Source organism: Ornithodoros turicata, chromosome 5 (genome assembly GCF_037126465.1).
Source record: "Ornithodoros turicata isolate Travis chromosome 5, ASM3712646v1, whole genome shotgun sequence".
Taxonomy (NCBI): domain Eukaryota; kingdom Metazoa; phylum Arthropoda; class Arachnida; order Ixodida; family Argasidae; genus Ornithodoros; species Ornithodoros turicata.
The window spans coordinates 80,143,423-80,170,681 of record NC_088205.1 but is presented as its reverse complement, the minus strand read 5'-3'; the positions used below and the strand labels follow the sequence as shown (position 1 = coordinate 80,170,681).

Below are 27,259 nucleotides of genomic sequence, written 5' to 3'. Positions count from 1 at the left end.
ACTTTTCTGCAAATGTAACTTGTAACTAGCTACATTTTGCAGTAACTAGCTGCAGTAACTAGCTACAGTAAGTATAGTTACTTTTCTACAAAAGTAACTTGTAACTGTAACTTAGCTACCACGTTTGGTTAAAGTAACCGTAAAATGAGGCAGAGCCCTGGCAGTCCTCCGTCGGACCTTTGTTCTGGTGTAGACAACATAAGAACACAGAACACATGTATCTACAGTGCTAAGGACCTTTGTGCAACACGCAGTGTGCACGCTGATCTATACACCCCCTCTTCAAGGACTGCCACGTCTACCAGCGGGAACTCTGGTAGGATACAGGTAGGTACCAGATACATAGGTACCAGCGGGTACCATGGTAGATACATAGGTACCAGCGGGAACTCTGGCTCTGGATCTTGCAGCGCGGGATGCACTCAGTTGACCGCCGCCCTTTTACCCTCGGCAACGTGCTGGGCTCCTGGTCCAGTCCCGCTCATATGCATCGAGGTCTCCGTTACTTTTAGGAGTGTCTAACGTCAACGGGCCTCTTCACCGTGCTTTGATCACGTGAACTGCCATCTCCATCATTACCCTTCATTCTCTACAATTTGCACTGGGGCAGCGCCCAGCCTGCAGGCCGGCAAAGGCCCCATCTCATCATCGCTTCTTTATATATGTGTGCCTAACTGTAACCAGGTTACTCAGGCACTGAAAGATTTTCCTCGTTTCTGTTCTCGAGCGTCGTTCTGTCGAGACTTCAAATGACCTGCCGTTTTTCCAACCACACTCTTAAAAATGAACTTCACCGCATAGCATGCTCCTAGCCAACGATAATCTCGAATGATATCGTTATCTTCCCTGATTTGTTGAAAACGGGAGGCGTACGCCTTTTTTGTGACACTTATGCGGTTCATAATTGTCACAAATAAGGCGTACGCCTACCGTTTTCAACAAATCAGGGAAGATAACGATATCATTCGAGATTATCGTTGGCTAGGAGCGTGCTATGCGGTGAAGTTCATTTCTAAGAGTGCAGGAATTTGATCTCATACGCAGTCAGGATGACTTTGGACTGGCTCATAGGAAATTGTTTATAGCACGGTATGCTATGCTTGGAGAGTACAAGCGCTAAAAGAAATTTTTTTGTTTATAACACGGTATAGCTATGCTTGGACCGTACAAGCGCTAAATCAATTTCTTGTTTATAACACTGTATAGTTATGCTTGGAGAGTGCAAGCGCTAAAACAATTTTTGTTGTGTATAACACGGTATAGTTATGCGTGGAGAGTGCAAGTGCTAAAGCCAATTTATTTTTTATAGCACGGTATAGCTATGCTTGGTGAGTACAAGCGCTAATACAAATTGCTCATAACACGTTATTAACGTGTCATTAACGTTCAACATGTTAACATTCACGTTACGTTACTGGTTACGTACACAGGTTGGTTTTACGAAAAGCATCTATAATCCATTACAGTCAAACTCCTTTATAGCGAACACCTCTTTAACGAAAATACCACTACAGCGAATTTTTTTGAGGTCCCGCTGGAGCCTATAGGTCCAATAATGGACATCCTTTTTAACGAAAATACCTTTACTGCGAATTTTTTTTTGCTGTCCCCTGAGTTTCGTTGTAAAGGAGTTTGACTGTATTATTATGATTATCATTCATGCATTATAATTTTTCTCATTATGCCTAGCCTCTCATCCTGTATTCCTGTGTGTCAATAGAGCGGTTGAACGAATATAGTGCGTAATGAATGAAGCGGCTTCTTGAAAAGAGGCATTTGATTTGCTATTTGCTTGGCTGCCCTTGCTCGGTAGGCCTAACAAGGTCCTAATCCAATTGCTTCTACGATGATTGATCCAATGTTTGCTACATCCGATTCAGATTTTCGCTAATTGCTGCGCAATAAGCGCGGTGGTGCCCTGTTAGCCAATTGTAGCGTTGGGAACGACCGCTTCCTTTCATTGCGCTCTCTACCTGCGTACTGACGCTAACGCAGCGCGTCTTGAGCGACGCCATTTTCATTGTCATGGTAACGCAACACGCACCGTAAAATAAACCCTTCCACATTACACCAGTGCCATGCGGTGAAGCTTCGCTATAAGAACGCGGTATTTAATGGTTCGGATTGGATAGAGGAAACGGTAAAAGTCACACATCAAAGTACAGCCATGTCAGTACAGACATATGTCGGCACAGTTCCCTTAGAAGTCGGCCCAGGACGCACATTCCCCCAGGGCGTCAGTCGTGACGTCGTTGCCCACATACGTGAGGCCGACAACGGCAAGCCCTATCGCCATCACCAAGTACAGCCATCCGCCAAAGCTAAGGTATACGTGCGATGCTGCTCCAACGTTGCTTACGACGTCTATCTGATCATGAAGTCAACAAATATCGAAGCCAACAGATACCTTTTCCGAACTACACGACTCTCAAAGAGATGAGAGCTGGCGAGCTAAGGTATAACTTTTGCCAGCCTATAGATACACCATGGAATGATAAAACTTTGAGTTGCTTTCTACTTGTACGCTTGTAGATAACAACTGCTCTCGCAAGGTCCCGCGGGAGAGCTTCATTCCATCGGGAATTGTCTGCCACTCTCAACAGCAGAGGACAGCTAACGCTATCGAAGTGTTCAGTCGAACCTAACTTCGCTGGGCCTTTGTGTTCGTTGAATGTCTCGAGATGGATGCCCGTGATCGGAAGTCTTGTGTAAGGATATCGTAGCAAGAATTTCTTTCATACTACAAAACCCTGAGCTCGCCTGTTTCCTTCTTTTTTTTTTTTTTCCTTTTTGCAGTTTTATCAAGAATTTCTTGTACGTGTACTTCAGATCAAGCTTTGCGTAATCCGTAATCCAGAAGATGTGGGTTTGAGTCCTACAGCTGGCTAACCTTTTCAGTGACTTCCATCTTTCATCATTGATTGATTGATTGATTATTAATTTCTTAGGCACTTGAAGCTTTGCATGTGTTTGTACCCCTCTATGTGTTCCAGCCTCAAAACATCAATTGTCTCATGTTGCGTACACTTTGAACTGCGTAAGCAGACAACAGCAACGCTTTTGCAATGTGGTTAAAGAGATGAATATGTTCCAGAGACCTTTTGAAGCTGAGAGGTTTGTGCCTTAGTGCGTGCTCTAACCGTTCAACATGACGAGCTTCTCCAACATTGCGATCATTACTAGAATGTATAGCATTTTGTATCGCTATACAGACAAGCCTCAACTTAAGAACCCTCCAAAGGAACGACGGCAGTTGAAAAAAAAAAAAAAAAGGCACCAGCAGTGGTGTTCGAACCGACACCCTCCGGTTGCCGGTCAGACATGCTATACCGATTATACCGTGCTAGCTACCCTCTCTTCAACGTACCGCAACGCACTCACCCTCATACACATACTCTCCTACATTTTTGCCAGTCACTCACACATCCACACAGACGAAGACACTCCTGGCGGGCGGCATCTTTCTCGATGGAAGTCTGCAACTGCGCGTTGCGAGGCTTATCGTGTTTGTCCTACGTTTAATTGCTTCATCAACATCCGTGTTGACACCATTCCATGAATAACTACCAAATAAGTCTAACACAGAAAATACATTGTTAAGAGCACTGTTCCTAACAATGTTCTTGGAGTTCTTGGAGGAAGTTTCGCCCCATAGCCGTGTCCTCCTAAAAGATCACTTTTTCTTCCCGTTCGCGAGGTGTCAGCAACTTCCTGAAAACTCTGCTGCTAACATCCTCGTGTACGCTCAGTGTGTTCAAAGGTCTCCCCAGTCAGATTCATTTCAATGTGCTATCAGGCGCGTGTCTCGACAGCAGCGGCGTTCTGAACGGTAGCGTAACTTCCGGTTCCGGTTGTGCGGAAAGTCATATATACGTCGCGTTTAGCAACCGTGATAAGTGCGGACCTTCCACACACATCGCTGTGTAGTTGAAAGTTCAATGCTGGCATAGTTGATACGTGGTAATTTGAAGCAGACGACGCAGACGACGCAGACGACAAGAAGCAGACGACGAGAAGCAGACGACGAGAAGCAACTTTCGGTTTTGTGTGAAAATCAAGCGAACGGGTCCTTAAGGTTCCAAGATAAGGGTTTTTTTTTTTTGGAAACAATCCTTGTGTTGTTACAGGGCATTTAAAACGTTCCAGAAAATGTATAGAATGATTTGGACGCTGGTTTCTTTTAAAATGTGATAGGAACGGCAGTTTTTTACGTAAAATATAAAATAAAAAGTGATAACGTCACAGGGGCGCGTCAAAGGGCATCGTATAGTGCCATGTCAGCAAGTATTTCTAAATGAATTTAGATTCAACTTGATGTATGTCTGTTACGAGCAAGTATGTGTAATTTGCAAATATGTACACCGAAGATGTTGACCTTCAAAGATCTCCGATCTCTCCAAAGAATCTCAGACGAAAAAACGATATCTAAGAAATTTAACAAGCCGAAAATGACGGCGTCGTCGTTTAGGGTTCGATCCCACAGGCTTTCGATCAGTGAGTTTTTTTTTCTTCTTCTTCTTCTTCTTCTTCTATGTACTTTGTAAGCTGCAAACGTTTAAAAAAAAGTAAAAAGCACATACTTATGTACATTCAGGCGAAAGTCGGTTCGCAACTGGGTTTAGAAGATCGGCTCTACTTAATTTAGCAAGTACATTTCATATTTCACGAAGTACGCGCCAGGGCCAGGCTTCCGAAATCGTGCCATAACAAATGGAAAGACTTGTGCGGTAAGCCCTTTCAAATTTTGTATCAGAGAAAAACCATACGGGACCCACTGTCTTGGCTTGGGGCCTCTTATACCTTGTCCTAATTCCGCAAACTCGTTAAGCTGTATTTCTTTCTCGCGACACAGTAGTTGAAAACAGTCAGTTTTCGATATTCCTCTAAACAGTATGCACTTTTGGTAGAACATTTTGCACCATAGGACGCCTTATGAACAAGCGTTGTATTATTTATCAATGTAGCAAAAATGCAGATACACTCTTAGAAATGAACTGCGCCGCATAGCACGCTCCTAGCAAACCATCATCTCGAATGATATCTTTATCTGCCCTGATTTGCTGAAAACGGGAGGCGTACGCCATTTTTGTTACAATTATGAACCGCATAAGTGTTACAAAAAAGACGTGCGCCTACCGTTTTGAACAAATCAGGGCACATGGCGATATCATTCGAGATAGTGGTCGGCTATAGGAGCGTGCTATGCGGTGAAGTTCATTTTTAAGAGTGCTACACTCTTAAAAATGAATTTCACCGCATAGCACGCTCCTAGCCAACCATCATCTCGAATGATATCGTTATCTGCCCTGATTTGTTGAAAACGGGAGGCATACGCCTTTTTTGTGACACTTATGCTGTTCATAATTGTCACAGAAAAGGCGTACGCCTCCCGTTTTTAACAAATCAGAGCAGATAACAATATCATTCGAGATAGTGGTCGGCTAGGAGCGTGCTATGCGGTGAAGTTCATTTTTAAGAGTGCTAGTCATGAGTCTTCCTTTTGTACCCTTTCTTATCATACGATTACTAAACAAAAAGAAAAAGAAAAAAAAAAAGGCATCATTATTGGGACTGTTTTTTACTCTGTGCCAAAACGTTGAGGGTTGGAATTTTCTTCTGGCGCTTCCCAATTTGTCAGGCTGTTATGAACAAGGGGAAAACATTTGCCTTGCAAAGTGAATTTGCATCGCCAGAAAACGGGCCTCGTTAGATTTGCTCATCCGAACGTGATGTTGCGCTCTTTACAACAAACGCTTTTTTTTGATTCGCAGAAAACACAAACTTGGAGAAACAAGCCGGATAAGGAAGTTACTGCCAACAGAGTTACGAAGGTGGCGGGAGGATCGAAGTTCTTTTTTTTTTTTTGATTGGGTGTTAGCGCCGCGAAGCAACTGTGGCTATGAGCGACGTACAGATGTGGACAGACGGAGAGAGGATAGCAGGAAGGAGTGGGGGACAGGGGGGTTAGTATGCATCCTGGGCCGACTTCAGGGGGAACTGTGCCGACATTCGTCTGGAAAGTCTTCGGAAAACCCAGGGAAAACCTCAGACAGCACAGCCGGCGGTAGGATTCGAACCCACCACCTCCCAGTCTTTAGCACGACCTTGGTTACCACCAACGAGCGGACGCCTTAGCCCACTCGGCCATGCCGCTGGTAGGAGGATCGAAGTGGACCTCGGGATTCCGGCACTATTTGAAGAGGAAAGCGTTCATACAGTCGCCTTATCTGTTGTCGCTTATCACCAGGCTCTTGTTACTTTATACAAGATGGATAACTAACATGCGCCAAGATGTAAAAAAAAAACTACGGAGTGCTCTTCGCAAATGAAACACACTCAATGCTGACAGCAGTCGTGTATCGTTGTCGCCAGTATTTTTTTCATCGTGCCTAATTAATTAATTAGATAAGACTAATTACCTATTTTTAAAGATATTGTTTTAAGGGCCGAGGTGTGTAAATTCGAAAGTAGCAGAATGTCTTTAGAAATGTATGAAAGAGACGTTTCAGATAGAGTACGCTTTGGGTGACTTTTGTTTTCTTTGGCTTGTAAACAAATTCTGCGAAATATATAAAAAAACATCGTGCCCACTTTCTTTCTAGACAAGAAAAAACGCCACTTACCTAATTCATTACTCAAGCACGATAAAAAAAAAAAAAATTGGCTACTACGATATCCGATTGCTAACCACGTCCAGCTGCTTTCGTTTGCGTACAGCACACGGTACTTTTTAAAAACTTGGTGCATGTTATCTGAGAATTCTTGGATTCTAGAAATGTCTTCGTACAAACATCCACGTTAAACATCGAGAAGGATGCCACAAACTACGCGTAACGTCTGCATCACGTGATTTTCTGTCACGCTACACAGGAGAAGACGCAAACGTCTACCGCAGTCTATCACAGCCAATGACGACGCTGCTTACGCCCAGTGAACCACACCCGATCCTCTCTCCAAGGCAACTACATTTACCACAACTTTACTTCATTACACCTCACTACCTACCAAGCCATTCCACAACCCCATTTCCCGACCCCCAAACTCATGAGCCCGTCGTAAAATCTCAGAAAACTGTTTCTCCTAACTACCCTCGTCTAAGAACAGGTTACCACCTTCGCTGCATGCGTGAGCGAGAGAGATGATACCTTCGATCGAAACACCACCTAGCGGGCCATCGCTTAATGAGAAGAGTGACTCCCATCCTTGGCAGGTACTCTGACCGCATATGTGATTCATCCCGCGGAATCCTGCAGGGAAAAGTTGAAGGGCTGTTCTCCAATTAACAGTTGCATTTGAATGCACGTGAATGCTCGTTAAGTCGGAGTGGATGGGAGAGGATCTTTAAGATGCGCCTCAGGGAGAACAATTTAGAGAGGCCCGATGATTAGTGCCTGCCCGAGGCAAACCGTTCGAGACGGATGATTTTTTTTCCCTTCTTCCTGAAAATGCGTTCCCCTTATTCGGTCGGCAGACATCAAAAGATGTTTGTCTTTAATAAGCGAATGAAGGTTAGCCAGTGGAATTGCTGCTTAAACACGATCCTCGTTCGGTTCACTTCACATTGGACTATTGTAATTTAATTTTGTACCCTGCTTGTCGAATTAAAATGTGGTGTCTCAGAAAGTACATCACTGTCCGCGAGACAGGTCACTGTGAACAGGGGGGGGATCCATGATATTTTTGTTGGGCGTAGGGACGGGTGGGGTTGGGGGAGGGGGGGCCTGGACAGCGCCACGTCTATAACGGAATGGGATGATGGGATTCATACCCATGTATAGTTATATTAGTAGTTAATTTGCGTAATTTGTATTATAACGGTACGATGAAGTGATGTATGTACGCTAGACATATGCCTCACGTCGCGTATCTTAAGTACATTGACGAAAAACACGTGCAGCTTCTCAAGGTATTTTGTAGTTGTAGTAGTCATTGATGTGCTATTCAAATGACTAGAACATGTTAAATGGTGGCACCATTGTACATAGTAATGTTGTTACGTCCCACTAGTACTAATTATATTGTACAAACCGTTTCGTTAATAATTTTATTTCGCTTTCCTTTTTTGTTTCCTAAGTTGCGTTGGTTTTGTAACTATGCATATAGACCGTGCATAATATATCATTAACATAGTTCACCGCCACTGGGTCCGTCATTGCTCACTAGCTTGATGGGGACCGCTGAGTGTAACAACAACAACTAGATAATGATGACTGTAAACTGTATAAGCATCAATAAAAAAAATAAAAAAACAGTGCCGCCAAGATAGATTACGTCTTCTTTCAGACATGAGACATACGCAGAAGACAAGCTGTCGATTGTCCTATAAAAGTACCTGCCAGCTACACTTTGCTGTTCCTATTAACACTGTGGCGGTGAGATTCACCTATCACGTTCATCATTCCGTAATGACGGCGTCCAAACAGAAACCGGGAAACGGCCTTTGCGCATGTGCCTTACAGACCTTGTTCCATGATTGAAAATGTCCCTGTCCCCGATATGCTTCGGTCAGCGGTTACCACGGAGCACGACGGCATAAAACAGAGAGAGAGAGAAACAAAAAAGATATCTTTAACGTTGGAAAACATACAAGCTGATAAACGTTAGGCAGACATATGCTACGGCAGCAGTAGCAGCAGCAGCTCAGGTAATTACCGCCAATTCTACAGCGCACGAAAGAAGTCATCCTGTTGGAAATAATTGCGAGTTGACAGCTCGCATATTAGCTCCCTGGCTGCGTTTTTAATTTCCAAGCGTCTCCCCGCCGCCGGATTCTTGTTCCTGTTATTATTTTTTTTTTCTTCTTCTTCCTTGTCTGCCGCTCTATTTTCTTTACTGTCTTTCTTTTTCTTTTCTTTTTTTTTCCACGAACGCATTTGGGAAATTATATTCTCGTTCTCCGAGGCGGCCACAAATCCTCGAAATGTCGAGCGAGAAATGGAAATATTTGAGGGAGTTGTTCTTTCCCTCCTTCGTGAAAGAAGCGAAAGAAATGAGGTGCGTCCGCTTCGGCGGTGAGAAGGGATTTTCGTTGATCCAATTTCATATCCTATCCACGACTGTCAGTTTGAAAATCTCGGTACCGTCCTCGGCGGATCAGTTGGAGACCTATCTGCTGAATGATTCTAGTGTTTCACTGATGTCTTTTATCCGCGTTGAGTCACCAGTCGAAGGGCGCGTAGAGCAGAATAGACCCGCCAAGATCACGCCTTTACAGTAAACCCTCGTTATTATGACCATGGTCGTTCCCGAAAATTTTGGTCATAATGCGGAATTGTCATATTAACGGATGGGATTTGCAGAGGTTTCACTGCATTGTTCCCCAGGAGTACGGTCGTAAAGCGCGTGTGTCAGATTATCGGGGGTCAGATTATCGGGGGTCATATTAACGAGGGTTCACTGTATATACTTGATCGGTAGCCGACGGCAGCCGAAGGAAAAAAAAAAAACAAATAGATAGGAAGACGCAAATAGATAAGACGGATACACGTACAAATACGTCAGGAATCAGTTTGTCGAACCGAAAGGTCTTTCGTTCCGGCTTTCGTTTCGGTTCAAAGAAAAACGGTTCAATTCCGGTTCAGCTCCGGAGTAAAAGAATAACGGGTCGAAACCGGTTCGAACCGGTTCAGTTTCACTTGGTATAAGGATAACTGATTGGAGCGAAACTAATCCCCTTTATTACTTCCCACACGCAGAGAAATAAAAAGAGAGGTTAAAAGGTCCTACCATGTAGTTTCCCTTTCTTTTCTGAATAACGCGTCCTGGAGTAGCCAGTCCCGAGTGGCCAGTCCCGAGTGGCTCGAGACTAACATCTCCATTTTTTCTTTTACAAATCAATCAATCCTACCATGTGACTCATAGTTATATGGACAAAAACAAGGAGTCCATCTTGCGCTCCGTCACGTACCATTGAAGGCCAAATAGTTCAATTTTCCGTTTGCACCGAAAACCGAAAATATATTTTGGGTTTCCCTCAGGAGCATAAAATTTTGTTTCAGTTATCGTTCCGTTCCGGTTCGTCCAAAAATAACGTTTTTTTTTTTCTTTCCAGTTTTCGGTTCAGGTTTTCGGTTCACTCCGGAACCCTCGTATAACGTTAACACGCATGCAGTTCACAGCTGAAGTACGTGGCACACTCTGGTGCAATGTAAAAAAAGAAAAAAGAAAAAGTAAGTAAACAGTTAGCTAGCATTCCTTTAATGGAATGAGTTCCTAGAGCATTTTACTGGTTTTACCGTCAGGTTACAATTCCGCCCCAACACAAGCATCCTGACCGCGTGATGGTCGCCGAACAACAGCTGGTACCTCCCTCGTTTCCACACTATCTCGCATCATGTGAGAGTCGCTCTACAGCAGCCGTTACATTTACATTCCTTCTTTCCACACGCTGCCATACCACGTGACCTCTCTCTCCCTCTTCGAGCAGGCGCTGCGTTTTCCAGATTGGCTCTTCGCATCGACGAGAGTAGGTGATACGATGCAATACAACGAATCGTGGCAAGCACATATGTGCGCATGTATGATAATCATAATTGGCACACACATGAACAGTACTCACGGTGTGCAAAGCCTCGTTCCGTGAGAAGGGGAGGGGAGAGGTCAGTCTGACCAGTCGGCTTGCGATTCCTAAAACAAACAAAAATACAATTAGAATACAAAGAAAAAGCAAAACAAAGCAAAGCGAAGATAAAGCAAAACACGTGCGTCTAATCCCCGCGAGGATCAGCTATAGGAACATGGATGTGATCGAATTTTCCAGTTTTATGATCGATTGCCCTCCGTGAGAAGCAGAAAATGCAGATACACAGAACATGTACCAACGACATAGTCAAAACGAGTAAGCAAACGTGCTCACTTGAAAAACGAAAACAAAAAAACGCACACGTAAAAAGCAGATATGTTGATGTTGATGAAGAAAAATGCTAGGGAGATGTAAAAAGCAGAGCTGAGTGGATACGTACGATACGTACGCTCGCTGGTGGTAGCCCGAAGGTAATGCTGAAAGGCAAGGGGAGGTGGTAGGTTTAAAACTTTGAACCGGCTGTTCTGTCTGATGTTATCGCTGGTTTATCCGGTACACGGAATATCAGCACAATTACCTCTTAAAGTGAGACTTCGCAAGGATTCGAAAAAAAATAAATAAAAATTCGATGAGCATCATACCGAACACGAACCACCCCCTCTGATACCGAATACAACGTTCGCATTCATTTTGCGCGAGTAATTAATTCCTAAATGATGACAATAGCAAACCGAAACCGAAATGCGAAGAGCAGAGAACAGAGCTCCATACTATAGGGCGGTTCGTCCGGAGGAGAATTCCGTGACGTCACCCAGCATTGTCGTCTGCCTCCAAGCCTGCATTCTTTCTTCCTTGCCGGATGCCGGATGACGTCAGCAGTATGTTGCTTTCAGCGCCCTCTCGCTTCACAGAGGCGAAGCGCTCGCTTCCAAATAAATTCGTTGGAGTAAAATCTGTGCAGTTTCGGACCGAGATATTTCGTACACGTGTTCCTGACGTCCCAAATGATTACGGATATACCACAACCTTTGTGATTTTGCCTTCCTGCTGTGCTGTCTCCATCTGTCCATAGCCACAGCAGCTTAACGGTGCTAACACGGAATAAAGATATATATATATAGATAGATTAGAAGCTTAGGAGGGCGGTTGACCACGAGAATGAAATAGGCAGGAAAAATCAGAAGACGACAAAGAGCTTACAGGAAAACACAAAGGGGAGTTTATTAACACATATGGGGATAGGGGACGACGTTTCGGCAGTCAGCGCTGCCTTCGACGGGACTTCTGATTTTTCCTGCCTATATATATATATATATATATATATATATATATATATAAAGTAGAACGTACACACGCTTGGAATCAAAAAAGGAATTGGTCGAATCCAGCCGTCACATGAGCTGATCGCATAACTCACATCGTCATCTTTATATCAACGCTGAATAGACCGTCTTCGATATCCGTCATGCTATGCGTCACTGCGGTCAAAATTAAAGGAGAAAATTAAAAATAATAACGGGCAGCCGAAAATTCATTTCATTCATCGTCGTGAAGATGTCATCCAGCCAATCTAGTCGAATAATCCTCGCTGGGTGAAGGAATGAAATTGTCAGAGCGTGCATCATCATTTCTCATCTCTCCCGGGGATTTCCTCGATGGCGTCTTCTCGGAAGGAATTACGCGTTACAGCCGTTGTTTTAAGTAGGATCACTTTTTTTTCTATTTTTTTTTAGCACGACAATGTAAGAACGTCATGCAGTTTTATTAATAGAGCGCAGTTAAAGGAGAAGATACATGTTATTCTCGTGGGTGGTAATTAGAAGCTAGGCTTGTTTTGTAGGTACCTAATACTACCTCGTGTTCAGTCGAAAGGAACTGCATTGCTATTCTCCGCACTGTCGTCGGTCCTGGGAGGGTACGCGTGCGGTCTCGAGATAAGTATCAGCTGCACTACCTCTACACGGGCGCAATTAGTAAAGCCGGAAAGGTCGAACACTTTATCTTTCCTTTTACTCACTCTCTCCTAACTCTCTTTCTCTCGATAACTATGACTTTAGCACTTCGCGAGCGCTGTACGGCTCGCGTCAAAGTTAACTTGAACATCGCTCCAGCCTATACGAAGCGGGAAGAGATGCTACAATGGCAGCGCCTAGCGGAGAACAACGCCTTCGTAACGGAGGGTGACCCCTCTAACTGTAAATAGACGACCAAAATAACTTCCGCCATTATTTCTAGTAAGCGCCATCAGGGTCCAGGGTCCGCAGGACGAAATGGCGTTCAAGTTAACTCTGATTCGAGCTGTACCACTCTAGAGACAGTCCTTACAACTTAACCCCTTATCAGATAATGGAGAGTGTTAGTAGACCGTTGATAACGTCACGGTGAAGCTACCTTGCCAACACCACCTACTAGACGGAGAAAGCCTGCGCATTGCCTCCTCTCTCTCTTTCAAATAAGAGTCAGAATTGAAGAAGTTTATAGTTCACTGTATTAATTGTATGTAAATAAATAAATATATAAATAAATAATTCGTCTGCTACTGCGATTCACTGTTCTGCGAATTCAAGAACCCGCAAATGATTGCAGCTCATCTGGAACCTGCAGACCTAATATTTAGACAAAAAAAGTGCACGTCGTTTTCCAGAAAATCAGTTTTGAGAAAGACTGGGACCGTTTCGCGCTTTATTTCCAAGTTTTTCCATTTTTCCGAGTTTTTCCATTTAGTACGCGGGGACGTTCAATCACAACTCGCAGACGACGATCGTTCGTCTGCATGACCACTTCCGCGTGATTGGCTACGGCCGTTGAAAACACGATCCTCATTGGCTCACTCTTAATTGTTACGTCACGTCGACGAGCAAGCAGGCTTTCTCTATCTAGCTGGTACTGACCTTATCTGCCTACGGGGACCAATGACAGCGTGCGTGACTCAGAATCTTATCAGTTGGTTAAATGCGGTAGACACGGTATTCCGGGAGCCACGTTGTCATGACCGTAGCCTCTGCACCTATAAGGCAGCCCCAGCGATAGTAACATCGTGATGACGTAGGCGAGGCACACGAATGGGAGCGCAGCGCAGGCGATTGCCTCCGAGTTCGTCTGCTTCGCGTTCGCACCGCAATATACACTGAGTGAAAAGTCGTCGGTAAATACGCACATTTTCACAGTGTGAGTAGTGACGCGATCATAACCCAGAAGTAACATTCCGTGACGTCATCAGAGACACCCCGCGACCTCCAGACAATCGCCCTCCTGTCATTAGCCAAAGGGGCGCTTCCTCATTGGACTTGCCCGTGTGACGTTTTCTCCGATTTCCAGAGAGGAAGAGGGAATTCCGGCATACTCTCAACATCCGGCGTCTGGTGTTGCCATGTATTACATCGAATTGCGCAGAAACTACTGCACTAATTCACTCTAAGAAAAAATGAGTAAAATGGGGAGTAATTGTAGTCCCCTAGATTGCAATTACTCCCCATTTTAGTTCCCTAATCCCGAAATTTACTCCCCAAGACTGCAAATTCTCACTGAACTTCGCAAATGGTCTTCCGAATGCAACAGTCTACGTAAATATGTTCACTTGGTCACTTTGATGGCATAAGGCTGTATAACTTAGCAATTTTTCACCCACACAGAAAGAAACAGTTAGCGCTTCTTTCTTCGCAAATTGTGCCCTATGTATGTCGCACGATTTTATATCACTCGATATATCACGGCTGACGGTTTAATTCGAAGTATTTTCACGCATGCGCACGAATTACGCACCTGAGACTCTTAGAACAGAGAGTGAAATGTAGTCTCCACTCTGTGACATTCATTTACTCTCGTGCATTTGTTCCCGAAAGGGATACATTTTTGTGCCAATGCAAGTAGTCCCCGAAAGGAGTAAAATTACTCCTCTTTCTTAGAGTGTTCGCGTCCGTTTTTTGGGACTTATTGTCAATGGTGAACACTCTAAAAACTGAACTTCGCCGCATTGCACTCTCTGCGCCAGCCATTGCTATACACTGTTAAAACAGAACTTCACCACATAGCACGCTCATAGCCAACCATCATTCGGAATGATATCATTCTTCGTATTGATTTGTTGAAAATGTGAGGAAGCGCCTATCTGGGACAGATTATCTTGTCCCAGATGGGCGCCTCCCCCCTGTTTTGAACAAATCAGGACACAGAATGATATTATTCGGAATGATGGTTGGCTAGGAGCGTGCTATGTGGTGAAGTTGTGTTTTGACAGTGTAGGAATAATAAGGATATCGCTTCCGATTCGAAGAGAGAGAGAGGGGCGTACGCCTTTTTGTGTCACCCTGGATACATGGTAATTGACCCAAAAAGGCGTACGCCTCCATCTCTCCTCGAATTAGAAGTGACGATCCTATCATTCGTGGCAATGGTTGCCGCAGAGCGTGCTATGCGGTGAAGTTCAGGTTTTAGAGTGAACAAGGAGTAAAACTGCACAAAAGTCCCAAAATCGACTTGGACGGACGCACGACAATCACTTTAAAGAAAGGGCGCTCTTTTCTGAAATTTCAGCGCTCGCTCAGGTGGGCAAAATTTTAGTTCGGAAACGGGGCCCCGCGGCGTCGGTCTCTCTCTCTCATACAGCCCTCTCTCGACGGAGAGGGCTGTGTGAGGGAGAGACCGACCAATTACCACACGCATACTGATCTTTCCTGAAGCATACAGGCAACAGAAAACGAGAGTGCATATATGACTGCTGACAGACGCGACGTAACACACAAAAGACGAGACAGACAATGTCGCAACGTGTTACGTCGCGTCTGTCAGCAGTATGTACCAACCTGCCCGGTCTTCGTTAGAATGTATATATGAGAGTGGTAGATCAGGAAACGAAGCAGCAGACAAAACAGCCAAGGAAGCTCCAAGCAAGACCAAGCACCACACCATTCTCGAAAGCCGACGCCAAGGCTTTATCTAAGGAAAACGACAACCCAAAAATCCAGAGAAATCCGGAAGGCATCACTCCGACTCCTCCTGATTATCTCTCTTTCATTGATCCCAATTTGACAACTATCGTCTCAAGAAGTCTGGAGAGACCACTGCAAGCAGCCATCCACAGAATCCGCCTATAGGTCAGCTTTATTCACGGACAACACTCCACAGAATGGAACTCACATCAACTTCGTTATGCCGCACATGCAACACTCCGGAAGACACACTTCACATAGTCACGCAGTGTCCATTTTACGAAACTCACAGAGAACGACTTCAGGCTGTGTTCGATAAGCTTGACTCCTGACCTTTCAGCTTCTGGAAACTATTTGGTTACTGGCGCTGCAAACAGCAGTAAGTGAAAGTAATGAAAGCCCTCTGCGCATTCTTCAAAGACAGCGTTCTCGTGCTGATGTGAAAATGAGAGACTGGAAAAACAAAAAAACACTGACACTCATATTAGAGAGTCGCACGTTCAAGTCATGTCTTCGCAATTACGCAGAAGCTTAAAAGAACTGGAGCTGCAGGTGCCCACCAGGGAGACCACATAGCTCCAGGAACCATCCAGTTATTCGAAGAAGAAGAAGAAGAAGAAGAACTGGAGTTGGACGGACTAAAAATAATGCGGAGAAGAAGAACTCGCACAAGAATACGCCTATCGTTTCATCGGAGGAACTGCTACAAGAATGTAATTTCGCTCTCATCATAAGTAACAGGTGAAAAAGTAACATAATCCACCGTCTAAGCACAACAAGGTGTTTCTTAAATAAAAAGAAAACACAACGTTAGAAAATAAATCTCTCCCTCGAAATAGGCATCGTATGTACGCGCAAATTCATAAAAAAAAACTGCCGAGGAGAAAAAGCGAGCTATACAGAAAAGAAGAAGAAAAAAAAACAAAGAAAAATAAAGGAAAGAACATAAACCCCCATTTCGATCCTACCAAAATGGCTCCCGAGAAAATGTTTTTTTTTTCCTGTTATCCCGAAGACATTTGTTCCACGCTCGTTACGTTGAAGAGCAGCTTGGTTAAGACGCCGTCTTAAGTGTCTAGCTTTCCTTTTTCCCTTCCCCCCTCCCTATTGTTTTTATTAGGAAAAGGGGGAGAGGGCGCATCAGAGCTTCGGTTGTTGCTCGGCTTTTCGACGGAGAGGCAAGTAACGACGAAAGGGAGAGGGGGGAAAAAGTTGCTATGTCGTAGTTGCTGTTCGTAGCAGAAGGTTGAAGGTTCGACGGAGATTTCACGAGAGACTTACAGCTGACTTACACGGAAAATGACGTCCAATTTTACTGCTCTTGTTTGAGGTTTAAATAGCGCGTTTTTGCGATAGCTGATGCCCTAACGAGAAAGAAATCGCATTTTTTTGTGATGAATTCTGGAGATCGATCTCAGTCAGGGTATACTCGAAAGTGATCGCTCTGATGCTTTGACGTGTTGTCGATATTTATTTACAATGTTTTTGTAAAAATAAAAAAAAATAAAAAACTATTCGGGACTAGATTAATCGAAGGGCCGACCGCCATGGCGTCGTTCATGATCGTCAAATGAACAAACAAATAAATAAATAGTTCTTAAATGGCGACGTATAGGGTAAGGTCGGGCAACGTGAGACAGAAATTTGCAATTGAATTTCGTGTTTTTCAAGAAAACTAGCCACAGACACGTTCTCAGGGGTCTATAGCTTCTGACCTGTCAATGCAGAACGAAGGTAGCCGGTCTAAAATAAGCACAGAACAAGAAATTAAAAAATGCAGATTGTCTCATCTTGCCCCAACCCTCGGGGCAACATGAGACACGCCGTGGCAATGAATTATACAAATTAGTTTTTGCAATCCAAGCAGACAGAGTGAAGCCCGTGGGTCCCTACACAACCCCCCCCCCTCCCCGAGCCCACCGCACACATGATGTGCAAGAAAACCACACAGATCCCGGTGCCATTTTGCTCTCTACCGTCCTTTGCAAACAAGACACCGCCAGTCTGATGTGTCGGTGGTCGCTCGTTTTTGTGTGCGTTTCTGCTTTGCTGGAAGTATCCTAGGAAACAGGAAAATTAGCTGGAAAATTTTAGGCAATATGCAAAAAGAAATATCTGAGGAACAAGCATAAAGCCACCTCATAGTTGACTTATCCGTTTCTAAATCACGTTCAATTTAAATCGCATTAAATTTAAATTACATTAAATTGTCGCATCTTGCCCCGCTCATGTCGGATGCATTAATTTTTCTGTTCGACACCGGATAGCCAAGGGTGCCCATATTGTGCATATATCTAGATGAATAAATAAAGAAATAGGATGTGAACTTACATTGACAAGAAAAAGCCTGCGAAACGCTGCTGCACAGATTACAAGAAAAAGGGCTACAGAAAATCGCGCCTTTTTGGCGGGTCTTTACATTCCAGTGAGAAGTAACAGATTTTTTTCTCCTCCGATTTTTTTCTTCTCTTCAACGCACACACCAATACGCACAATTCTCACGTGCCATAAAGCGGACATGTAGAGTCACCTATGAGTAAAGTTTCAAGCGCATGGAGCAACGCGTCTCTGAGACAGGCGGCGTCGAGCAAAAAAACGTCTCATCTTGCCCCGCCTTACCCTAATTTCCGAATTATTATTATAGCTTCAAAATGGGAGGAATACTGCACAGAAAACGCACGTCGTAATATATTAAGACGACGAATACTATATACCTGACCAATGAAGGGAGAGAAACACAGCGAATGTAAAACTGCAAAAAAAAAAAAACCTTTGGCGACACGACGAATATATGATTTAGTTTAGGCTTAACGTCACGCAGTTACGATCATTCGATTAGGGCTCGGCGGCTCACGAGGCAGTTGCTTTTGACTGAGTACACTGTTCATGGAGAGAGTCGGTCGTACAATCAGGCGGGTAATGGCGTGGAAAAGAAGGAATCAAAAAAAAAAGGAAACGAAAAGCAACGTGGAAGAGGAAAGGAATAAGATGTTGTTTGACTTTCCATTAGGGAAAAAAGGGGTTCCTGTCTGTTTGTCTCGGGAGTTATGGTTGCTGTCGGAAAACGAGTTCAGTCCTTGGCGCGGGAAACGACCAGCCAATTAGGATTCATTATTTGCTTTCCTATCCCAGTGCTCCCTCTAACGAAAAAAAAAAAATGATAATAATAAAATCAAGAAACGTATTCGTAAACCACACTCCTATCCAATCGCTATTTCGGACGCCTATCTCTTGCAATTTACGAGTAAAGCGTATGGCGCATTTCCTGGGACAATCTTGTTTCCGTTTCCTGTTAGCACCGCGAAGCAGCTGGGCACACAGCATTTATTTACGCCTTTCATCGAGAGAAAAAAAAGGGATTTCTATGTAAACAGCACACTTTTTCTTTGTATGATAACAGCGTTCAAAGTGGTTCATTGATGATTGATGTAAAGAAAAAAAATAAAATGGTGATTTTGGCTTCATTAGTCTGATCGAAGCTAGCAACTCCACAGCACTTGTAACAGACACATTGATGGAAAACTCCTGGAATAATAATGATGATGATGATGATGATGATGATGATGATAATTTTGTTGGCTATTCACGATGAGGACGATAATGAGGATGATGATGGCAATGATGAGTATTAGTGGTGGTGGCGACTCCGACAAAAAACGTTTGCAAACACAGAGTTGTCACCAAACACACAAACGGTTGATCATCAAAGGCCACAAACACCCCGTAGTTTCAGAACTTGTGCATCAATATGTATCGGCAAAATTTTCACCACGGCGGAGAACGCCAGGTGAACAATGGGCCAAATCGAATCCACTCTCTGGCTCAGACGTTTTAACTTGTCAACGTCGAGATGACATCTTAAAAATTTCGAAAGAAAGGGAGGTAACTTTCAACTACCTTTTGGAATGGTACATAGAAGGTTCTTTGTAATAATTTTTTTTTGTGTGTACATAAGCTAGAAGCCTTAAACGACGAACGTAATACAGACGAATTATTTCCGCACCCCGCCGACCTGCGGCGCTGTTGTCTTCAAAATCGTCGTCCGCAACGCCCCCGCAGTGCAAAAATTGTTTTCCTTCAACTGATCGTTTAACGAGGAGACCCCAAAGGTGTGTCTTCAACATTCCTTCGCGTTCTTTCCGCAAAAAAAAAAAAAAAAAAGAAGAGAAAAGAGAAAAGGACTTAACAAAAAATTTAAAAAAAGGAAGAAAAGTTCAATGGTTTTATTATGCAAACGAGGTCAGATCGAAAGGATGAGTTCATTTGCATACAGGAGCGTTTTATGCCGTTCCCGCTTGTTCCTTCTAACCATCCTTAAGGAAGAAAGAAAAAAGGAGAAACAGCAAGAAAAGGAAGGTTGTCTAGAACATTTTTCACTCAAAAGGTGAGGAAACGATTTGCACGACGCCGATCTTCCCTCAACCGTTTCTCGATGTTCTTTTCTCTCCCATTTTTTTTTTTTTTGTGGAAAATACAAAATTGAGAAGCAATGTGACGAAAAAAAAGAAACTTTTTTAAAAAATTGACAGATACATAGAAACATATCTCCGGAAGAAGCTTCGCGTTTCACGCCGAGACGCGATACCAGCTGTCTAATAAACGTCCCGTCGTCGCCTTGGGCGGCAGGAAAAGTATGACGAAGACTTGTTGTAGGCAGAGAGAAAAGAATGGTCTATTGAAAAATAAAAGAAGGGCGATCGCGACTCGAAAGAAAGAGAAGTGTAACGGCGGATGGGGCTTTTATATTTCCCGGGAGACCCTCGATGAATTTTTGATGCGAAAGGGCTTTTCTCTGCTGGCCGTGTCCTCAGTGCGCTGTTTTGAGAATTAAAAGAAAAAAAAAAGAAGACGAAAATATATTTTTTAAATAAATATGGTGGCAACAAAAAGAGGGGAAGAGGTTGCAGATGCAACCGCGGCAAGTAATTTCGTACCTGGAGAAATAAGATGTGACGACGTAGGACGAGTTGTAAAACAAATTATGGCACGGGTGACGTTTTCTCAGCACGGCGCAACGTTACAACTCCAAATATTACGTCATATACGACAATGGTTACGTCGATACTAGGATGTCAGTATCTAAAACCACTTAGCGGTTGAAGTTAGACAATGAATATGGGAATTTTTGTGAAAGAAAACGAGAGTGAGCCAGATGTTGTTATAGGGACTCGGATGCTCGCGCCCCGAAGGTGATGATTACGATTGTGTGTATGAGGGTGCTGATTCTGCCTCACGATATGTACAACGCAAATGTGATGAATATATGTAACTTCTAACATGCGGATGTATAACAGCTGGCTTAGATACGTGCTCCAGTTAACATAACGCAGAGGCGAACGCCACTATCGTTTTATTTCTTTGCAAAAATCATGTTAGCACAGTAAAACAACTGTAGCTATGAAGTATGTACAGCCATTGAGAGATGAAGGGTAACGGAAGAGAGAGAGAGTGAGAGAGTGAGTGAGTGAGAGAGTGAGTGAGAGAGTGAGAGAGTGAGTGAGAGAGTGAGAGAGTGAGTGAGTGAGTGAGTGTGTGAGTGAATGAGTGTGTGTGTGTGTGTGTGTGTGTGTGAGAGAGAGAGAGAGAGAGAGAGAGAGGGAGGGAGGGAGGGAGGGGGGAATTTAGTATGTGTCCAGGATCGACCACCGAGAGCCTCTGACAGCACGTATTCTTTATCATTGTTGAAACGTCTCCTGCAAAACAGGACTAACAAACTGAGAACTTGCATATCACAGTTCTCATGAAAGAATGAATGGCTTTATTCTTGGTTATTCCAAACGTGCCACCAGCATCGTGGCCGGGTGTGCAGAGCCTCTGCTCGTTGCCCGGGTAGCTTCGAGATCGGACTTTGAGGTGGCGAGATTGAATACCAATACCCGCTGCGATTTCCCCTCGGGGTTTTCCCGGAAACTTTCCAGACGAATGTCCCGCTGAGGTTGGCCCTGGCGTGTACTGTCATCGAGTAGTACCCTCGAAGTGCGAATGTAGTACCCCCCCTACGAATACACGGTCTCTATTTTACACACCGGCACAGGACGGAAAGCTAACCCCTCTGTCTCCAACTCCTTGTAGGATGGGGTAACCTCACCAATCATCCTGGCGGTTACCGTGGCATCCCTATCGTCTTTTCCCTCCCTCTTTTATCCCCCCCCCCCTTGGTGCACCAAGCCGCCAATCCAGAGCAGCCTAACCGCACCTTCCCGCCAAACATCATCCTTCCCTCCTCCCCTCTCCTTGCTGTTGTCCTGCTGTCGACTTTAGAGCCACAGTCATTTCGCAGTACATACCATACTTGGTACAACACGCGGTACGTATTTCTAAACACAATTAACTTGACGTTTACAGACCAAGCGCAAGGAAAAAAACGTGTGTCGGGCTCGCATCACGATTCGAAAAAGAAACGAAGACGCGAGCAAATAGCCTGTCACTTTTTAGGGATGCCGACATCATCATTCTGCATGGCATGAATTTCATGGTAAAAACACAACTTGCCAGGTGTGCACGTTCGCTACTATTTTTTTTTCTTTTCTTTTTTATGCAAAGCTTTACCTGTCACTCAGCATATAGCATTTAGGGAGGCAACGAAAGGCTGTACGAGAATAGGGATTTCTGTCCTTGACGACGCTAATACAGCTCACTGACACACCAAAGCCTTTTCTTTCTTTCTTTCTTTTTTATTCTTTTTTGAGGAATTGTTTTAATCTCATGCCACTGCGAAGATGTGTCACGACAGCTAGGGTAGAATATGCGATGCCTCAGAGAGCTTTTGTTTTCTAATTATATCCGTCATTTTTCACCGAACCAACATGGAACGTAGCCTGAGGATTTGCCTGTCATGGTCTATCAATGCCTGACCTACGTAGCGTGGTACGAAGATATGCCCTAATGAGATATTATAGGGACTATTCCCCCCCATTGAGATCCGGCGTATTTTCACTTTGATATTAGAGAGTTTTAGTGCACGGTACACCATCGCCTTTGCGCACGTAAAGGATAGCGTTGGTGGCTCTGCCCACGTGAAAAACATAAATTACTTCCGCTATTACTACGCTATTACTTCCGTACGCAAACGCGATAGCGTGCTATGCACTAAGACTCACTATTTACACTAATGGTTGACTTTTAGCAATGTGTGGGATGTGTGTGCACATTTATGTTAAATGTAAACTGCGCATTCTTTTAGTGAAATTACTTTCCACTCTCTGACCGTTTAACCTGTAGTGTGTGTGTGTGCGTCTCGAGGAGGTATACCTTTGATGATGTCACATAACGGAGAACGTGAATAAAGGATAAAAGGGTCTTCAAAGGCTATCAGCAATCAATATCTCGAATGAGCCTTTTCGCTGCGAATCAAGTGCTGTAAGCTGCAGTTGATGACGTCATGTGATCATTCCCCCCCTCCCCCCCCAGCTCACCATATACAGTTATAAAGAAACAAGTGATGGTGACGCCTTATATCGCCGTGTTCACCAACTTGCCGACGCAGCGCTGACAACTTTTCGTCCGTTTTTTTTTTTCAATCCCCGCACACCTTAAACACCCAAGTTTCCTCCAACAAACTCTTTTTCACTCTCACGGCCCGTCAAGTCCACTCTCTGAGAGCATTATCTTCCCCTTCATCCCAAGGCGTGCACTTACGCCTAACAACTTCGCCGCCGCCACCTCCACTTGGAGGCTCGCAGTTCGCTCCATTTCACAGCATTGTCGTCGGCTCTATGCTTCGTATAAACTTATGGCACCCATAAACGACGAAGCTTCGCTCCCGTAGAGCACAAACACCGGGGCCCCCCTTCACCCCCCCCCCCCCCCCTTCGTCCTCTATTTCCGGAGGGAACCGCACCGAGGCGCCACCGTCGCTATTTAGAAAGCGACGAGCGTCGGAACTCAACCTCAGTCGGGACACGTGAGCTTAAAGAGCAGTAGAGTGTTTTCGGCTGCAGTTGACGCGGAAAAAGTTGACGGCAAGCAACAATGACTTACTCCGGGTGATTTTCGGTGCGGTGGGAAAGCAGACGATGTCTGCGGAGTTTCACTCCCTGTCGTCTGCTAACAGCGACACGTCCCTGATGCAGCGTTAAAGGCAACGACGTGGATCTGGCACTTTTAGATGAGGAACAGTTTGCAAGGAGCGCTGCTAGGAGCCTGGCTTTGTCTCTTGTGCTTTGCAGGTGAGTGATGATGCTGAAGAATATCGGATACGGATCGATGCAGGCGCATCTGCAACAAATACGAGCGAAACTTAAGCTTCACTGCGAGACAGTGGTGCTGTGTGGTGAAGCATACTGCTACAAAACGCACACTCTTTTGTATAGGTTATACACAAAAACTATAGCGTTTTAGGCCGCGTCGAGTGCATTTGAATGTTCCTTCCTCACGCTACAAGGAGACAGACCTAGATGTTATACATTATCTTAATCCCGTGCTCGAACTGATGACAACGTCAACTTCTGGAGGTAAAACACATTTGCTTTTCTCGTGACACTGCAATTCTGGCTTCGCTGACTGAAAGTAATCTGTTCACATTTACCAAACGGGAAACTGCCCCGCTACGTCCGTCTTACTATATACTTCACCCGATGCTTCAGACCTGTGAACGCTGTACAATCTGTAAGTGTGACAAAGGCGATGACATTCATACATCGTGCTTCCAAAGAGCAAACGTAGGTTCGATCGTTGTAAATTACCTCACGACTAACTTGACACATTCTACTTTTGGCGAAGACACTGACCTTATATATCTACTAAATAATGGAGAGGCATGACCGTGAAGCCTTCCAATAACCATCTACGTCCTCGTCAGAGCACCAGAACAAAACGCGAGAACACTACCACCATTCACGGCACCTTTTATTCGCTCGGCGAGCGGTGCTACCCTGGTATGAGCCGCTATCTTATCGCGAACGGCATTAGTTAACGAGAGAACGAATGAAACTTTCAGATTGCTGCGTCACGAGCTCGGAGATGAGACACCTGATTTTGATTATGTCTCTCACTGCATTCTTTCAGAAGAGAGCGAAGTCAATGTCATTCTGCCGGTTCTGATCCAATTCCAACTGTAATCTGCGAGTTCGTTTTGATGTAAATAGTCGAGTGCAAGTAGAAGCAAAGTGCGTAGTTCAGCCCTGGTCTTTAAATTGAGTTTACATTGAGCGATGGGCCATTGGTCGTTGGAGGCGGATCCAAGGTTATGCGAAAGGCTGGAAGGTGCATCCGATGGATCGGATCCCAATGCCGAATGTGTAGCCTTAGACCTTCCCTAAGTTATGTGGCGTACTTTTCAGTTTGTTGGACAATGAGCTATGTAATGGTACGATTAAGTAAATACGATTGAGATTATGCAGCGCAAGTAAGGCCACTTTACCTTTAAATGCGCCTTATCTCTAAGGTGGACGCCTTAGAACGGTGCACCTTACACAATTAATATACCACAAACAGTGCAAACATTGCCTGCAACCCACATCAAGGAAAAAAAATGTCCTAAATGATGTAACTCTAGTCAGGAATCTTCCTGCTACTTTTTGGGCGTACGCGACCGATTCCAAAACGGGCAAGCAGCGCCTATACGTTGAAAGATATCATCGTTCCGTTCTCGCCACAAACTTTCAAAAAGTAATAAGCCTGCAGAGATCGTGAATGGGTGATAGAGGGTAAATGCGAAGCAGTGTCTATTGCAACAGGTTAGCGAGAAGTTGTGGGGAAGAACTGGAAGATGATATTTTTAATAGCTGGCATTCATAGAATACGTACTGCATGGTTTCAAACGTGATCGTAGAAACAACAGTTCGAGAGTGAGGTCATGTCCCATCTACGCAGACGCTTTGAAGACAAGGCCCACCGGGCCCGCCACATAAACTCGCGAGGCGAACACCGTCATGGCCGAACACATTGTCATCAAGAAGGAACTTTAGAAAAAATCTTCCCGGAAACAACACCGCAAGCGATGTTGCCCCGACGACCGTTTTACGGGCCGCGCATTCCAAGACACGGCCCACCCGGGGGCGGACAGGAAGGAAGGAAAACCACTTTAGACAGACATAAGCTCTTATATTGCATAGCCTACCGGATAGCGCGTATGTATTCTCAAGTAGGAAAACAACAGATGAAGTTAACACTGTGTATACCGTCATCAAGGAAGAGGGCCAGATAACTTGCCTTGGCATTAGAGTGAAAGACCAACCACAGGAGCTGGCTCCCTAAAACGTCCCAAACGGACTTTGAGTAACACCGCCGCCATTTTAGATTAGTATCTGTAACCAAAACCGACGTGCTGCAGAACGGACGCCATTTCAGATCAGTGTCAGCGACCAACACTAATGTACACTCTTAGAAAGAAAACAAAGGATGGAGCAGTTATACCTTTTAGGAGGTAAAAGTTGTCGCATATGTCGTGCAGAAAAGCTTGCAAAGTTTTACCCGCTACCTCACTCTGAAAACAGAACTCCATCGCGATTCGGTGAGCGAGGGGGGTGTACGCCTTTTTGTAACAATTTGGATATACGATAATTGCTTTTACCACCCTTTCACACCCCGTTTTTCTTCTTCTTAGAACGTACAGGGTGCCCTGCGGCCACAAGTGTGATGGCACAGGGCGCTTCGAGTTCCGGACTCGGTCAAAGCAACAAAAACAGATACAGCGAATCTTGGCTATAACAGCCCCACTTATAACGAATTTTCTGTTATAACGAACACATCGCAAACGACCGTCAATATTAAACTCAATGTAACGAGACTCCACTTGTAACGAATTTCAGGATATAACGAACAGTTTCCACGCGACCGTCGAGTCCGTTATAAACGGGATTCACTGTATCACAAAGAGCACGCACAATCGCATACACGTGCATACATAGCTCAGTTTAAAGCAAGCCCTCAACGTCGCCTGAGCTATACGAGACGGAATTCTGCCGTTCCTTCGCGCGCCGCTCGCGAGTAAATTGAACAAGGCCCCAACCGCATGCGCTCGGGGAGAAGTATATAGCGTTCTTCCGTATTTTTCTAGACTGGAGGATGGAACAGCGCTTGACCATATCGGCGCTTGAAAAATATTACCTCGCTATTTACCTAGCAAAGACAGCTGCTTCCACAGCAGGTATACAGACAGTTAGTGTTTGCGGTTGACGCGTTGCGTGAAGTTTGGATAATGGGGTACGATGCTTACAAGCGTACAACGTGCAATACAAGTTGAGTAAAGAATGTACAATGCTTCGATACAAAGCGGCCTATATGTAGCTGAGAACAATTTACGTATACTGCACGAACGGTGGCCAAATGGGTTACAGAATGTGAAATGCTTTGTACAATGGCTACGTAATGATACAATTCAAAGCAGTATAATGAACTTTGTTTCTGATTTCGTGTTAGCGCCGCGAAGCAACTGCGGCTATGAGCGGCGTACAGATGAGGACAGATGGAGAGAGGACAGCAGGAAGGAGTGGGGGGACAGGGGGATTAGTATGTGTCCTGGGCCGACTTCAGGGGGAACTGTGCCGACATTCGCCCGGAAAATCTTGGGAAAACCCAGGGGAAAACCTCAGACAGCCCAGCCGCTAGTAGGATTCGAACCCACTACCTCCCAGTCTTCATGACGACCTCGGTACAAGAATCGGTAGCACAGCAAACGCAATACGCGGCAACTAGCATAGGTCAATGGACCACGCCGAGACTGGGAGGTGACACGGGTTCGAATCCTGTCACTGGCTGTGCTGTCTGAGGTTTTCCCTGGGTTTTCCGAAGACTTGGAAGGCCGGTAACAGAGACCACTAGATCTTTAGAAAAAAATCTTCCAGACCACTAATGCGTGATAATTAAA

General features: G+C 44.6%; 1 protein-coding gene across 5 annotated transcripts in view; it reads right to left on the bottom strand.

Moving 5' to 3' along the window:
* LOC135394941 (kelch-like protein 2) overlaps positions 1-27,259 on the bottom strand; it is a 203,928-nt gene that overhangs the window by 51,803 nt on the left and 124,866 nt on the right. For 4 of the 5 annotated variants that reach the window (XM_064626033.1, XM_064626029.1, XM_064626031.1 and 1 more), the window contains 2 exons: positions 23,431-23,667; positions 10,559-10,626 (listed from right to left, as the gene is read on the bottom strand). In XM_064626033.1, coding sequence (XP_064482103.1) covers positions 10,559-10,626; positions 23,431-23,667 — 305 coding nt within the window. Of the gene's footprint in view, positions 1-10,558; positions 10,627-23,430; positions 23,668-27,259 lie in introns of those variants that run through there. The other variant, XM_064626034.1, reaches the window with a different exon arrangement.